The sequence below is a fragment of the Phaethon aethereus genome, assembly GCF_964289735.1.
Source record: "Phaethon aethereus genome assembly, chromosome: 2".
Classification (NCBI taxonomy): Eukaryota; Metazoa; Chordata; class Aves; order Phaethontiformes; family Phaethontidae; genus Phaethon; species Phaethon aethereus.
Window position 1 is genome coordinate 58974154 of NC_138582.1, and position 13931 is coordinate 58988084.

At 39.8% G+C, this 13931-nt stretch overlaps 1 protein-coding gene across 1 annotated transcript in view; it reads right to left on the minus strand.

Moving 5' to 3' along the window:
• PIEZO2 (piezo type mechanosensitive ion channel component 2) overlaps positions 1 to 13931 on the minus strand; it is a gene marked incomplete at both ends in the record, with an annotated part of 313493 nt that overhangs the window by 46134 nt on the left and 253428 nt on the right. The window contains 4 exons of the mRNA XM_081996437.1: positions 2096 to 2185; positions 4683 to 4842; positions 6714 to 6810; positions 8838 to 9081. Of these exons, the coding sequence (XP_081852563.1) occupies positions 2096 to 2185; positions 4683 to 4842; positions 6714 to 6810; positions 8838 to 9081 (591 nt within the window). The remainder of the gene's footprint in view (positions 1 to 2095; positions 2186 to 4682; positions 4843 to 6713; positions 6811 to 8837; positions 9082 to 13931) is intronic.

Genomic DNA, 13931 nt, shown 5'->3' on the forward strand with positions numbered 1-13931 from the left:
ACACATCCGTACAGACACACTCCAACATCTCTAAAGAAAATATCCATTCCACATTGTCATTAACCTTGCCCTTAAACATAAGGAGTTAAATGGCTCTGAAGGGGCTGCCTGGAAGGGTCAAGCCTAGATGTTCACTCACTAGTCAGTGAGGGCTGGGTTGCCTGCTCTTACATGACTGTTTTTCTTATGCTCAACTATCTTATTATCATTTAAAAATTAAAGAATTGCTGTCAGGAGCTACAACACAGCAAATGAAGCTCTGAGAAAAAAGGACTTCTGCCTAATGCAGTGGTTTTCATGAAACTTGCCACTCTGAACCAGGGATGTGGCTGTTCTGCACTATTTCTGCTACATCTTCACCCCTTAAGCTCTCATTTGTCCCACATATGTGGAAATACATACAACTGGTTCAGCTTTGGCCAGATGCAGGCAAACCTTCAACTCTTCTTGCTATCCTGTAAAGTTAGCACAATCTGATAGTTTAAGACTTCTACGTTTTCACAGTTTGAAAAACGGTAGTAAAAAAAATTGAAATCAACAGGAATAAGTTCTTTCAACACAACTGGATTAGAAGCAAATGATTCACTGATTTCAGTGATCAAAATGCACTTAGACATTTTTATTAAACTGTCCATTTGTTAGGGAAGGGCCACCCACTAGAGAGGGAAAAACTCTTTCACCTCAGCTAGTTGCTATTATTTAGTAGACGATTAGATTTCTTTCCCTATCATTATCTGGTGCTGAAGCTACGCTGTGTCAGTCAGGACAACTTGGTTGTTCAAAACTTCTGGCCGTGCTGATGAAAAGAATGCTTTTCATGCATTGTGGTGGAGGAGCTTTGAAAGCTTTTTGCATTTATTAAAGTGTGCTGGCTGCACCCGGTAGGAAGCAGAGTGGCTTTATTGGCTGTATAAAGAGAAAGGATCTCCAGGCCAGTTAAGCTGAATGCGAATATTTTCAGGCAAGATTAACATATTCATTTTGCACTCAAACACTAGAGGAGGAACCACAAATGAAACGGAAGCAACAGGCATCCAGCAAATTTTACCAGGAATACAGATATACAGAACAAAATCCCCATAATGGTAAAGTCAATGAGAACATTGTCATCCACTGGAGCAGGGCCAGGACGTTACTCAACACGCGGCTTCTTAGCCCATAGTGATTTCAGGCTATTTAGGTGGCTCTTAACTACTCCCTAACGAGGCCCCTTGCTGTTCCAGTTTCTGTTTTTGTTTTAACCCAGTTCCTGTGTCTCAGTCTCCTGTTTTCTAACCATCTAGGCTTGCACCTTCAAGTGAGACACAGTTAATGTGGCACTTCTGATTAGTAATCTGGCTACACCTTCCATGAGTTTCATAGGGGGTTTACATTTGACTGTCCTACTCTTCTGAGAGATGGCGAGATACAAATTGAGAGAACAGCAGGATAATTAGTGGAAGGAAAGAGAGAGGAAAAAAGGAAAGATTTTTTCCCCATATTTCATCTGCATGGCATGCATTCATACTGTACAAAATAGGACAACCCAAAACTACAATTGAGCTACACCTCGAATGGAGAAAAAATACAGCACAGATACAGATCATCTCTTAAAGAGAAGACTATACGGTCATGTTGTTATGATACTCGGGTGTGGAACAGTTAAAACTTGATCTTAACCTGTCATCACTGGATTTCTAAGGTTTAGAAGAACCTTCTGAATTAAGCAGGAGGGTTCACACTCTCTTCATTTATAGGAAACTTCTGTTTCCATTAAAATTTCAGGCTCACTGAGGAGCAGGTAAGTCAGCACATTCCACTCTGATTCTTTATGTTAACCTCACAACTTTTGGTCCTAGAAATGTGATTCTATGTTTAAATGAATGTTTAGATTCTGCAGCATGTTGTCTTTTTGGAAAAGATGACTCTAAAACTATGTAATATTGAAATACCTAAGATCTCTGAATGCCAAGAGAGCAAGTTTTGTAATTGCAAAATCGTACTTCAAAACCTAATCAGCATTTCTATAAAAAAGTGCTAGGTAAAAACCAACAATCAGTGAAATACATGCATATGTATGTATATTTATATACTAAAAAATACATTAAATACATACTGTCTTTTCAGTTGATCCATTGACTTTTTTTCCTCTTCAATTCTCGCCTTTACAGCCTTGACAATTGTAGCCTGGAAAAGCTCAGCACCCCTACAGCAGAAATGGGGGCAGAAGAAAGGAAAAAAAGGAGAGGAAACAGTAAATGTTTCTAAGTTTCCCTTATGCTAGCTAATCCCAGACAACTCTGTGTTCCCTTGGTACACGACTTCATCAGCATAAAACAAAACTAATCCAAGGCCTGAAAGAAATAGTCAATTACTCCAGGATACTAATCTGTTTACAGTCAATCATTTCAAGATCTGGAGTCAAACGCTGTGATCCCTACTCAGCCTATAAGTTCGCCTAGCAGCTGTTCAAGGAATTCAGTTTCCAGCCCTCAAGGACACCGAACACGGTTGGGTTCAAGGCTGAGTTAGGACTTCTTGCACACCTCCAGGATTTGGTCTTTATAGTCTTTTCAGCACTATAATCACCTTGTCCCTCTGCTTTCACCCCCTGGAAGGTGTCAGCAAAGTCCAGCTTTATCCAGGGCCATGATGAGCATAGATTCAGCTTCACTTTTATGCTCTGAACACTACAGCACTTTCAATCTCATGACAGAAATCCTGGAGCAAGTTTCTGGTGTGGCAAAAGAATACGGCTTCTAACTCCATTTCATTAGAAATATAATCGACTCATTGACTTGGATGTCCAGAGCACATGTCTTGCCCATTCTTCATTATTCAATCATCAGATCTTGAAGACTCTCAAAGAGCCTCAAAGTCTCTCTCAAAGAAGTAGCATAGATATAAAGCCTTTCTTTTATCAGGCATTCAGTAAGAACAGCTATAGTTTCAGAAGTCTACTTCAAATTCATTTTTCAACCATGTTTTCTGTGAGAGTAACCATTCTTCCATGTAATATGCAGGATAACCTCAACTACATTTTTTCAAAGGAATACAATAAAGACTGGCCATCAGTATTGTCCCAAAGCATGGTAAAGTACAATAAAAAAAGGACTTGTTCTACTTAGCACCTTGATCACTCCTAAATTCTTATGGACTATTTAAAACTGTTGCTGGATCCTCATTGCTATTGTCTGAATCATAATTTAATCTTATTTAGCTGAGGCATTCATATTTCACAATACTAAATTTAACTAGAAGACAGGTTCACTCCATGCTGTCTGAATCCTCACCTGACCTTCTCCATTGTCCATGTAAATTCAAAGCTTGGATTTTAGTAAGCCAAGCAGCTAACTAAAAAAATTAATTATATCACTATATTACTCTCCTTCCTATAATATGTCGGCACTTCCTGGTCATTAATACATTTATCTTTACCACAGCTCCTGACATAGGCCAGTATGTCTCCACTCCTGCTGCTGGAGAACTCAAGCCTGGGTAGGTTCACTAACTTACCAAAAGCTTACACAAAGCTGGAAGTAGGAACCAAACAAGTTTCTTTCAACCCAGCCCAGTGCCATGAGCCTGCTCGTCCCTTCTGGATGCAAACTTTCCAATTTAGGAGGCATTTTGATACTCATGATTTTACTTTGTGCTATTTCCACTGTGAACACAGTATACAAAAAAGGCTACAAAAAGGTGGTACCCAGCAATCCTGAGCATCAGCAGTGAAATTCACCCCAGAGCAAAAGTCTGAGAGAGGCAATATGGGATGGAAGTATAGATCTTTTGGTAGCCCTGTTTACAGTGGTGACTCTTGTTCAGTATGGCCAGCTAAACATGTGCCCTTTTTAAAGTAATCCCTGGAGGGGGAAGAAGAGGAAGATGCTTCCTTTCAGGACACGCAAGCCAAATTCTGCCCTCAAACACAGACAGAAATCAATGTCCATATGTTTTTCAGGAAAAAAAAAGAATGCCACGATACATTTAATCCAATATTGACAAAAGCAATACCTTAGAAATCTTACTGAAATTGAAAACAGAACTTCATTTGTGATCGTCTTTCTTATTAAAAAACAGAAGAATGGTTGTGCTAGTGATTGTAGAATCATCATAGCATCTTTGGGTTGGAAGGGACCTTTCGCTATGAGTGGATGCTGTGGGAAAGTACAAGTAACAGGCCCAAAGAGGGCGATACTTCATTGCCACACCTAGTCAGTGTTCCATGATGTGACACTTCCCTAGTGTCTTCTCAGTGGTCTTCCCCAGCCAGATGTCATAACTTTCCTGTATTTTTCCTCATGTGACATTTTTGGAGTCATGATTTCTAAGGCCCATTGTCTCAAGCAGGCTCTGATAGCAGAGTATTTTCTTTCCAAGGATTAGAAACTCTGGCTTTCGCTTTCATACATATTGATGTTAAGAGAATGCTGCAAGACATCAGCTTTCACAGCTTTAGTAGGGTCTATGAGAGCAGCAGATGGTGTTTGGTATGAAAAATAGTTTAATTTCTATCAGATTCTCCATTAATTTGTTTTCTCATGCATGCTTTGTCAGAGTTGGGTTTTCAATTATGAATTTAGCATGGATTGTTTAAACCAATGTTAAAGGACTCTTTTGGTACTATCTATCATAAACAAGTAAGTACCGTAGCCATGAGAGAGTTGAGCTGTTTCATTTAATTTTTTAAAACTTTATGTTACCTTGATGCTAGGATCTGAGAAGCTTTTATATCTGCAACCACATGCAGGAAGTAGTAACTCATGAAGACTCTTCTTTGCAGCAGCAGGAAAGCAAAACATATACTGTCCCAAATGATTCCTGCTTCTCCACTGGGCAGTTTACAATCTAGATTGTTGGTTGCTGGAAAAAGACACCATCAGCATAACAACTTATGTATTCTTTTATAATGTTTAATAAATTAAACAACCTTAGCCTTTAAAATTATTTGAATTGAGGTAATTTGGTTAGATTTTTTTTAAGAACACTGACATGCATTTCCATTTGAAGTACACCATATTTTCTTCCCCAGCAAACTGGAAAGCTTCCAACAATATGATGTCCCATGAAAACAGGGAATTCACCAAAAGTGTACCATCTGCAAGCAAATTCACACTATCCTAATAAGTTCTTGAAAACAAAAACCAAGAAAAAAGTTCTTTTTGTTAGCCTGAAATATTTGATTTCAGTATTTTCTGAAATAGCATGTTTCAATTTTTGTTTTCATTTCAAAATGACTTTTTGTCTCATTTTTCTATTAAGAACACTATAAATATGAGAAAGAAATGTTTTATTTGTCAAAATAATCTTTTGACTGCCACCACCTAATAGTTTTATTTTATCTCTCCAGAACTCAGTTCAATGTTTCTTTCCATTGCATAAGAGAAAATTTGAAACCATAAAACTGCTTCCTTTGGGGTAGGCAGAGCAAGCAGAGAGGAAATCCCATCCTCCCCTCCCTTCCTTCCTTCCTCTCGCTTCCTTCCTTCCTCTCTTTCTCTTTCTTTCTTTCTCTCTCTTTCTCCCTTTCTTTCTCTCTTTCTCTCTTTCTTCTCTAAAAGACAGTTCTTTTGTGGGATATTAAAAAATTAAAACTGGCTTTTGTGGAGCTAGACTATAAACTAAATGGCCTATGCTGCCCTATAGAAGGGAGTAGAAGGACTCAAGGGACAGACTCTGGTTTGAAGCTGGCTTTACAATCAAGCAAGCCAGTCTAATAGGTCTGGAAGGTCAAGCTCCAAGAGCTTCAAAGCTTGCTATGCCTGTCCCCTGGGGAGTCAGAAACCTGTTTTTAAGTTTCTGTTGCTGCTCAAAACGTTTTGGATAATACAAGAACTACTGGGCACCATTCATCTTGTGACTTTGCATCTTCATATTTCCTTTCATTTCCCCTATTCCCCACTTATCTATTAGGATCAAAAATGAAGAGGGGAATTCAGAACTTTTCTGCAGACTCACTAGGATGGAACAGTTCTTTCAATTCAGCAAGATACACTGAAAAAAATCAGGTGTTTTCAAACCGTCTATCCAGGGTGTCAGGACAAAGTGGAGCCAAAGTAATAGCACACCTAGAGGTGAAGTGTCTTGCTCTCCATGCTTCATTCCTCCCTTATCTCACCTCCATCCACATACACTATATACTCCCTCCCTGTTAACACCACAAACACGAGAATAATAATAAAAAAAACCCTGCCTAAACTCGTGACGTCTGCAAAATATTACCACTTTTATGCTGGCTTAGCCTCGTGCCATTTCAGTGGGCTGAACTGGTTTGCCCGTTGAGCAACGGAACGTAAGACCTGGCACGCAGGGAGGAGTGGGAGACTGCAGCTGGGAAAAGGTGCTCTCTCCTTGCAGTGACAGGAGCTGACATTTTAGCTCAAGTTGTAGAGTGAAACCGTACCCTCAAGTATCACATCACCTGCATATACAGGGAAACTGTGTTAAGGGCTGGTATCACCAAATGGTTCATTTACAGCAAACACTAGTTGTGGGTATGAGTGTGTGGGTGTTCACAGTTCTCTCAGCGTATGTATCTCCTTTGGGTCTATGAAATATTTTCAATATTCTTTCTTGCTGTTCAATATAGGACTAAGGTGTACCAGCTGAACTTGCAGGTATGATATTTTCACAAGGTAATATGTCAAGAGGGAGCACAACTTAAACAGGGTAGCAGATTTTGAAGGTGATTCTTTATTTATAGAAAATTATGAAGAAAAATGAGCTATACTTACGAATACGGTAGCCTTTAACTGTACAAGCCAGGCTAAATGCCTGAATCAACCAGCAGCTATTCTTAATTAATGATTCAATGTAGCCACATGCTCCTATCTGGAAAGAAAAATAACAGTTTCATATACCAAAACATAGAAGAAATAAAGATAAGACAAGTATTGTACCTCTTTACATTACAAGAAAATATTGTGACTGTCATTGGCTGTATTATATCTCATTACTAAAACAGAGATTAGAAGAAAGAGTGCCTTTACCAGTGATACATATAATTTTTAAATAGCAAGAATTTGCTCTTTTGATTATCAGTGAGATAGGAGGTATGTGGCTTTTGTTTGTGTTTTTGCAGAGGAAGCAATACCTCTGGCACATGATGCAATGTGACAGCTAAGCAACATTTATAAATCAGTGACTTAATCTTGCAAACATACATGGACAAGCTTAATGCATGCGTACCTCCACTGAATTCTCAAGCATAAAATGAAGCACATATGTAAGCATTTAGAACATTTGCAAATTCAAACCACCCATAAATCAATTTTACTTCAGTACAGTGACTTATATAAATGTAAAAAGAAAAATGTCTGCTCTTTTTAGTCTAACACTAAAAATGTTCAAAGCTAAAAAGCAATTGCCAGGCATAAATCTAAATTTATCTTTCAAAAAGATTTAAACTACTGGCTTGTCTCAATCACCTAACAGTGCCACTGCAAGAATTCACTCTAAAGACTTTAATGTAAGAAAAACTTTAATATTTTTCAGAAGATGTTGACATTTAATTGTCAAATATATCTGTTTTCACCTGAATTTCACACTAGTTCTAAAGGAAACAGGAATGCAGTTCGTAATTTTGTAGTCAACTTCACTAATTACATCACATGACAACTACATCTAGTACTAGACCTGAAAATTCCAGTTTTAGGTTTAATTAAATGTGTACTATTTATCAACAGTATGACTAATCTTGCACTTCTTACTCCTTTTTCTCATTCCACTGAGATTTTCACAAGACTTAGAATCATAGAATACTTTGGGTTGGAAGGGACCTTTAAAGGCCATCTAGCCCAACCAGCCTGCAGTAAGCAGGGACATCTTCAAGTAGATCAGGTTGCTCAGAGGCCCATCCAACCTGACCTTGAATGTTTCCAGGGATGGGGCATCTACCACCTCTCTGGGCAACCTGTGCCAGGGTTTCACCACCCTCATTGTCAAAAATTTCTTCCTTAGATCTCATCTAAATCTACCCTCTTTTAGTTTAAAACCATTACACCTTGTTGTATTGCAACAGGCCCTGTTAAAAAGTCTGTCCCCATCTTTCTTAGAAGCCCCCTTTAAGTACTGGAAGGCTGCAATAAGGTGTCCCTGGAGCCTTCTCTTCTCCAGGCTGAACAACCCCAACTCTCTCAGCCTGTCCTCACAGGAGAGGTGTTCCATCCCTCAGGTCATTTCTGTGGCCCTCCTCTGGGCCCTCTCCAACAGGTCCATGTCTTTCCTGTGCTGAGGGCTCCAGAGCTGGACACAGGACTCCAGGCGGGGTCTCGCGAGAGTGGAACAGAGGGGCAGAATCCCCTCCCTCGACCTGCTGGCCACGCTGCTTTGGATGCAGCCCAGGATGTGGTTGGCCTTCTGGGCTGTGAGTGCACATTGCCAGCTCATGTCCAGCTTTTCATCCACCAGTATCCCCAAGTCCTTCTCAGCAGGGCTGCTCTCATTCCCTTCATTGCCCAGTCTGTCTTTATACTAGGGGTTGCCCTGACCCAGGTGCAGGACCCTGCACTTGGCCTTGTTGAACCTCATGAGGTTCACATGGGCCCATTCCTCGAGCTTGAAATTATCTAGAACTTCTAAGGAAAGACTTTACCAGGCAAAGAAAACAGAACCTGTCCCTTTCAAAATAGCTTGTGAGCTTTCACACAGCCTGGCTGAATACAAGGGTGCACGTTTTCCTATAGTGTATGGATATTCCTGGATATGCACTTGCAGTTTCTGAATTAAAGTGGAGCCTGCTTTGCGCTTGCAGAAGGCTATGGTCCTGAGAAAGGGTTTTTAATGACCACTCAATGCACTGTGCACACTTCCAGTGAAGCCAAAGTGCTGAGGGCAGGGCAAAGGCAGCAGCTACTTACTGAAAGGATGTTCTTCATTGTGATCACGAAGACGTTGTAGGCAATCAGCCAGTCCCAGTAGCGTAGAATGCTCCTGATGGGCTTCAGCAACAGATCTCCACCAAAGAGGAGGAAATAAAAACAGGCTACCAAGTAGCCCATGCAGAATATGCTGATCCTTGTGGTTCCCGTTATGAAGATTATAGTAAGCACAAACCAGAAGAGGTAACTAAATATTATCACCTTATACATGTCTAAGTAGGACCTGGAAGTAAAAGATGGAGAAAAAGTTACCATTTTCTGAGGGCAGTACTACCTTTCCTCTGTCTGTGTTACTGGCCAACACTTGTGCTAAGGTCTGCTGAGCGTTCTCATCCCGCTTCAGCATTTGGGCACCTGCTTAAGACTAACACCAAGGTCAGTGGATGTAGCCCATTCATGAGTCTGTGTGGCTCATATACCCAATTCTAGCTCATTCATGTACATAAGCACCTTGTACACCGTCAAGGCACTTTGCATCACACGGGATCAAGCCTTGTATCATGAAAGGGAGAAAAACATGTTCTCACCAAATGTCATGATAGAGGGATATTATCTGGCAATGCTATATATGCAATTTTAAAGCTATCTGTGATAATCTTTTAAGAAGTCTGAGCAATATTATAGCAAATCTATCTTCAAAAGCCAGCTACAATACTCCACTGCAAACAATTCTGTATTTATTGATGACTACTAGGGAATACAGTCTGGTTAAAAGCCTAGTTTTCAAAGACAGCTGCTAAAAATATCTTTCTCCAATGGAGATCAACTGTAAAAGTTTAGAGGCGTAAAAGGTTTCTACAGAATGTAAATGTGATAGAATTTACTGAAATGTTTGCCAGGAAGCTACGAGACAGACCTATCTGGAATCAGCCTGGCCCACAGTGGGAAAGAGTAAGAAACAATTTGGTATTTTCAGATTCCTTAAAATCTTGACTTAATATTGACTCAGTGAGCTTTCAAATAAGAACATCTGCCAAAGGTAATACCGAATACTACATATAGCTAAACACTGCAAAACCAACTAATTCTTAGTTTCCTCCCATTTAGTGTTCTAATTCCAGATGTAACTGTGTTTTCAGGGTCCATTCACCCAGGCTATGAAACTACATTTGTCAGGAAACGAGGCAAGGAGACAGCACTATTAGGAGTACTCACATACCTAAGCCAAACCATGTAAGGAGTAAATTAACTAAATGCTCTGTATGAAGCCACATAAAAAGGCTCCTGCTGGTTGATGTTCTCAGGCTCAGAACTTTCTAAGAGTATGTATTTATAGTCCTACATTTATAGGTCTGTATTATACATTTCACTTGCCGAAGCCAACCAGAGAGGAATTTAACGAAAGGTAATGAGAAAGAACCTTTATGTTTATTTCCCACAAACATTTAAGAAATTTATGGACTACTGCCTGTGAAATCTAAAAATGTTATGACTTTAGAGATGCTACTGGGTTTTGGGTGACAAAACATTAACAAAGAATCTATACACACTGGGAAAATAAAGAAGTGGAAGACTTCAGTTGAACAGGTCCTCGCTAACTTAAGATGAACTGGAAATGGTGCTCTCACTGTTTCTCCAGAAAAAACAACCATAATATTTGATGTTCCTTTAATAATAACTCTTGATGTGTGGGATGGCTAGGAAGAGATCACTTCCTGACACTGCTCTAACAATTGCAATGTTTCAAAAATCTTGTCCTCCGCTACCAACAAAAGGCATCAGCATATTTTGAGAAAAGTCCAAAATGGAACTGAATTGATCAAATAAACAAGAAAATCTTAATACTCTTCAATAAAAATGGACTGACTCTTAAAAACAACTGGAGCTGGATGGATCCAAACTTTCCAACATATAAAGACGGTTGAGTCATAGTCCAACAGCAGATAACACTCTCATAGTAAAACTTCCAGAAATTAGAGAATATGAAAAGGAATACGGTAATTTAACTATTTTTTCACTATAATGTTAACCATTTGCTACATTTAAGCAGTCATCGAAAATATTAAATACTCATTTTCAAAATATACATTAAGTATATTAGCATTGGACATCTCTAAAACGAACAAACAACTATACAGGATATATAGAAAGCATCTCAAAAGGCAGGATACAATACAACTGTGTCAAGTGACAAATGATGTAGTTCTTAGAGATGGAAATCTTTCTGATTTTTAAAAATACAGATTTATAAGCAAGCCAAACCATAAAAATGGTTCCCAAGAATTCACCTTGGAGTGGACATTTAACAAAATGGTATTTAAACAAGTCATCCAGGGCATGCCTAACCAATGAATATCATCAACCATCCCAGGTACCTCTGTGCAGGCTCAAGAACAATGACACATTGAACACAATGGACAGAACTACAATTGAGTAGTCCCAGTTGATGAAAATATTCCTGAAATCACACTTCTTTCCGTTGTAATATGCCAAAACTCCTTCTCAGTTGCAGTGTGGAGTCATGCATCCCCCTAATTTTCATTAATGGTTTTTAGTAATATAGGTAGGTCAAGTGCTGTAAGAGCAGGCACGAAGATGTGTCTTGGTGGGAGAGTTCTCAACATATTGCCTCTCAAATCACTTGACACATTCTCAGATGCAAATCTTTAAATTCTCCTTCAAACCCCAGAAAGTTAGGAAGTGAGGAGTTTCAGTTCCTTGCTCTAGAGATTATAATGCAACAGTGGGAGACAGCTAAAAGGAACTGCTAAACAGCTAAAAAGACAGCTAAAAAGAACCTACACAAACCTAGAAGGTCATTAAGGGTGTTTACCCCCTGTTTGAAAACTTCTTCATAGACAGCAGAAAATGCTTAGTCTTGGATAGCATATACCATAATTTTATGCTTTCACTGCAGACCACACAGATCATTAGTTTAATGCCATGTAAACCTTCCAAACCTCATCTTCTAAGTGGTCTTTAAATCTACATCCAGTCACAGAGAGGAGAGGCCACCCTCAGGATGCGGTATTTCACAATACACCTAGGAAGAGTGAGCAGCTGCTTCCCAAGGGGACGTCCCACTCCCGTTCATCTCCTCAGCTCTGTGTTTCAGCCCCTTCTTTGGCTTTGGCTCTTTGAATTAGTTTCAAGAAGCAAATCTGCAAAAGCCTATTTATTTTGAGGGGAGGACAAAAGGAAAGGATGGTTTTCTGCCCATTCAGCCTATGAACCAACTCACTGCTGGCGTGACGAATGCAAAGGTGGGAGTGTGTAGCTGGGGGCCAAGAATACAGCCACATATCTGAGGAAGACCAGCCACTTACACTAGCGTACCAAGAGCATCAAACTGTGGCTTTTCGTAGCATGATAACCTCTGAATGAGAAATAATACTGAAGAAACCTGAAAGATGAATGAAAAATAAAAAATGTTGATTTGCCAACTGTGCCATTAGCAGAACCCACTGATACTCTGGATAACAGTTTGGAAAATTTTGCCATACCACTTTGTTCAAAACCAAGGAAGACAAAGTCTGACATTCATTCCACCCATCCATCAAAGCTATTGTAACCTCAGATGGCTCTCCATATCAAATGATCTGCTTTGCTTTACTAAAGCTTTTTAGTCTTATAATGATTGCTTCAACATTTTATTTACACAGGAATTAATTTTTAACTGTAATACAACCCAGCCTGTTGCAAAAAGATCTAGTTGTTTTGCCAGCGTGCTCAGTGACGTGTTTGGCTGTAGCCTGTCTAGTGCCCGGCCCTCTGCCTGCAGGCACAGAGAGGTGCTGATAACCCCTTTGAGGAAAGGTGTTTCTCCTCAGCCAGTGCTTTGAAGTTTAGGGAAAGAACACACTTCTGCTCAGGCACTGGTGAGAGCCTGTTGTGCTGTTGCACTGACTGATACGGTTCAATGCTTCTTCACGCTGGAGGACCTGCTGTTGTGTCGCTTCATTGCCTTCCCTTACCAGCTGCCTGTTTTCCTTTGAGTGTGGCTACCCACCTCCATCTATCCCCAAGGCTCTTCCCACCGCCCTCTTCTGATGACTACCCTCTCCCTCTCTTCCAGGCGTATTATCCCTACATACATGCATTCTGTAAGCTACCTCTACTCCCCAAATTTCTTCTTTCTTTCCACTCTTCCCTATCTCCTATTCCCTATATTCCTCGCAGCCTGTGTGATCCAGCATCACAATCCTTTTCCCCTTCTAATCCTAACATTCCTAATTTCTCACCAAACTTCCATCCCCAAAGCCTTTCCCTGTGGCTCCATTTCAGCCTTCAGAAGGCAGCTTCATTGATTTTCCCTTTGCCAATAGCAACATTGAACCTTCTGCAAATTAGCTCCCTTATTTCAATAGAATTCTTCAAATTGAGTGTTGTGGATCCTATAGGTCTTAATCTATTATTTTTGTCAAGGCCTCTCCCAGGCCTGATATTCTCTTACTCTCATTCTCTTACCAGTGAGGTCCTTCCTTCATGCTTCTATCCACTTTAAAAATTCCAAAATGCAAAGCTGTGTTATTTATTGAGGCTCATTTTATTAGCAACAAAATATTTACCTGCTTTACACAACAAATATGACAGGAAGCCTGTAATCATGATTTGCAGATCCTCTCTCACTAAGTTAGAAGTGTAGTTCCACGAAAGGCATTACAGCTGCCTTTGACAGACTTCACCTGTTGATGGTTCTCAGGGGGCAGGTATTAAAGGGGACAGTTCAATGACTGGCCGTTAATACTGTTTTTGCTCTTAAGAGGGAAAAAGTAGATTACAATCCCAAATTTTTCCCTGTCAATGTCGAGGAGAATGTCTGAAAACTGCTTGGGAACTGAAACAAAGATTTTCCACCATTAGAGACTGTGGGAAAGGATTGTCCTCAGTGAAGTCACTTTAAATTCTGTTTCAGTTTGAAAGCTCCTACTTCCATTCTTCGTTTTTTATTTCTATTTCAAAGGCCTTTGGTTGTGTTCTCCCTTGGGGTCAAGCACATATCCCCTGAGAAATCTGGGGGTGGAAAGACAAGAAAATTTCAGGAAATCTCTTAGACTGTATTTATCATTGTTGTGCTCAAGTATTTCTCCAGAGAGAAGAAAATTAAGCATTTGGAAATATGTTGTTTTTCTG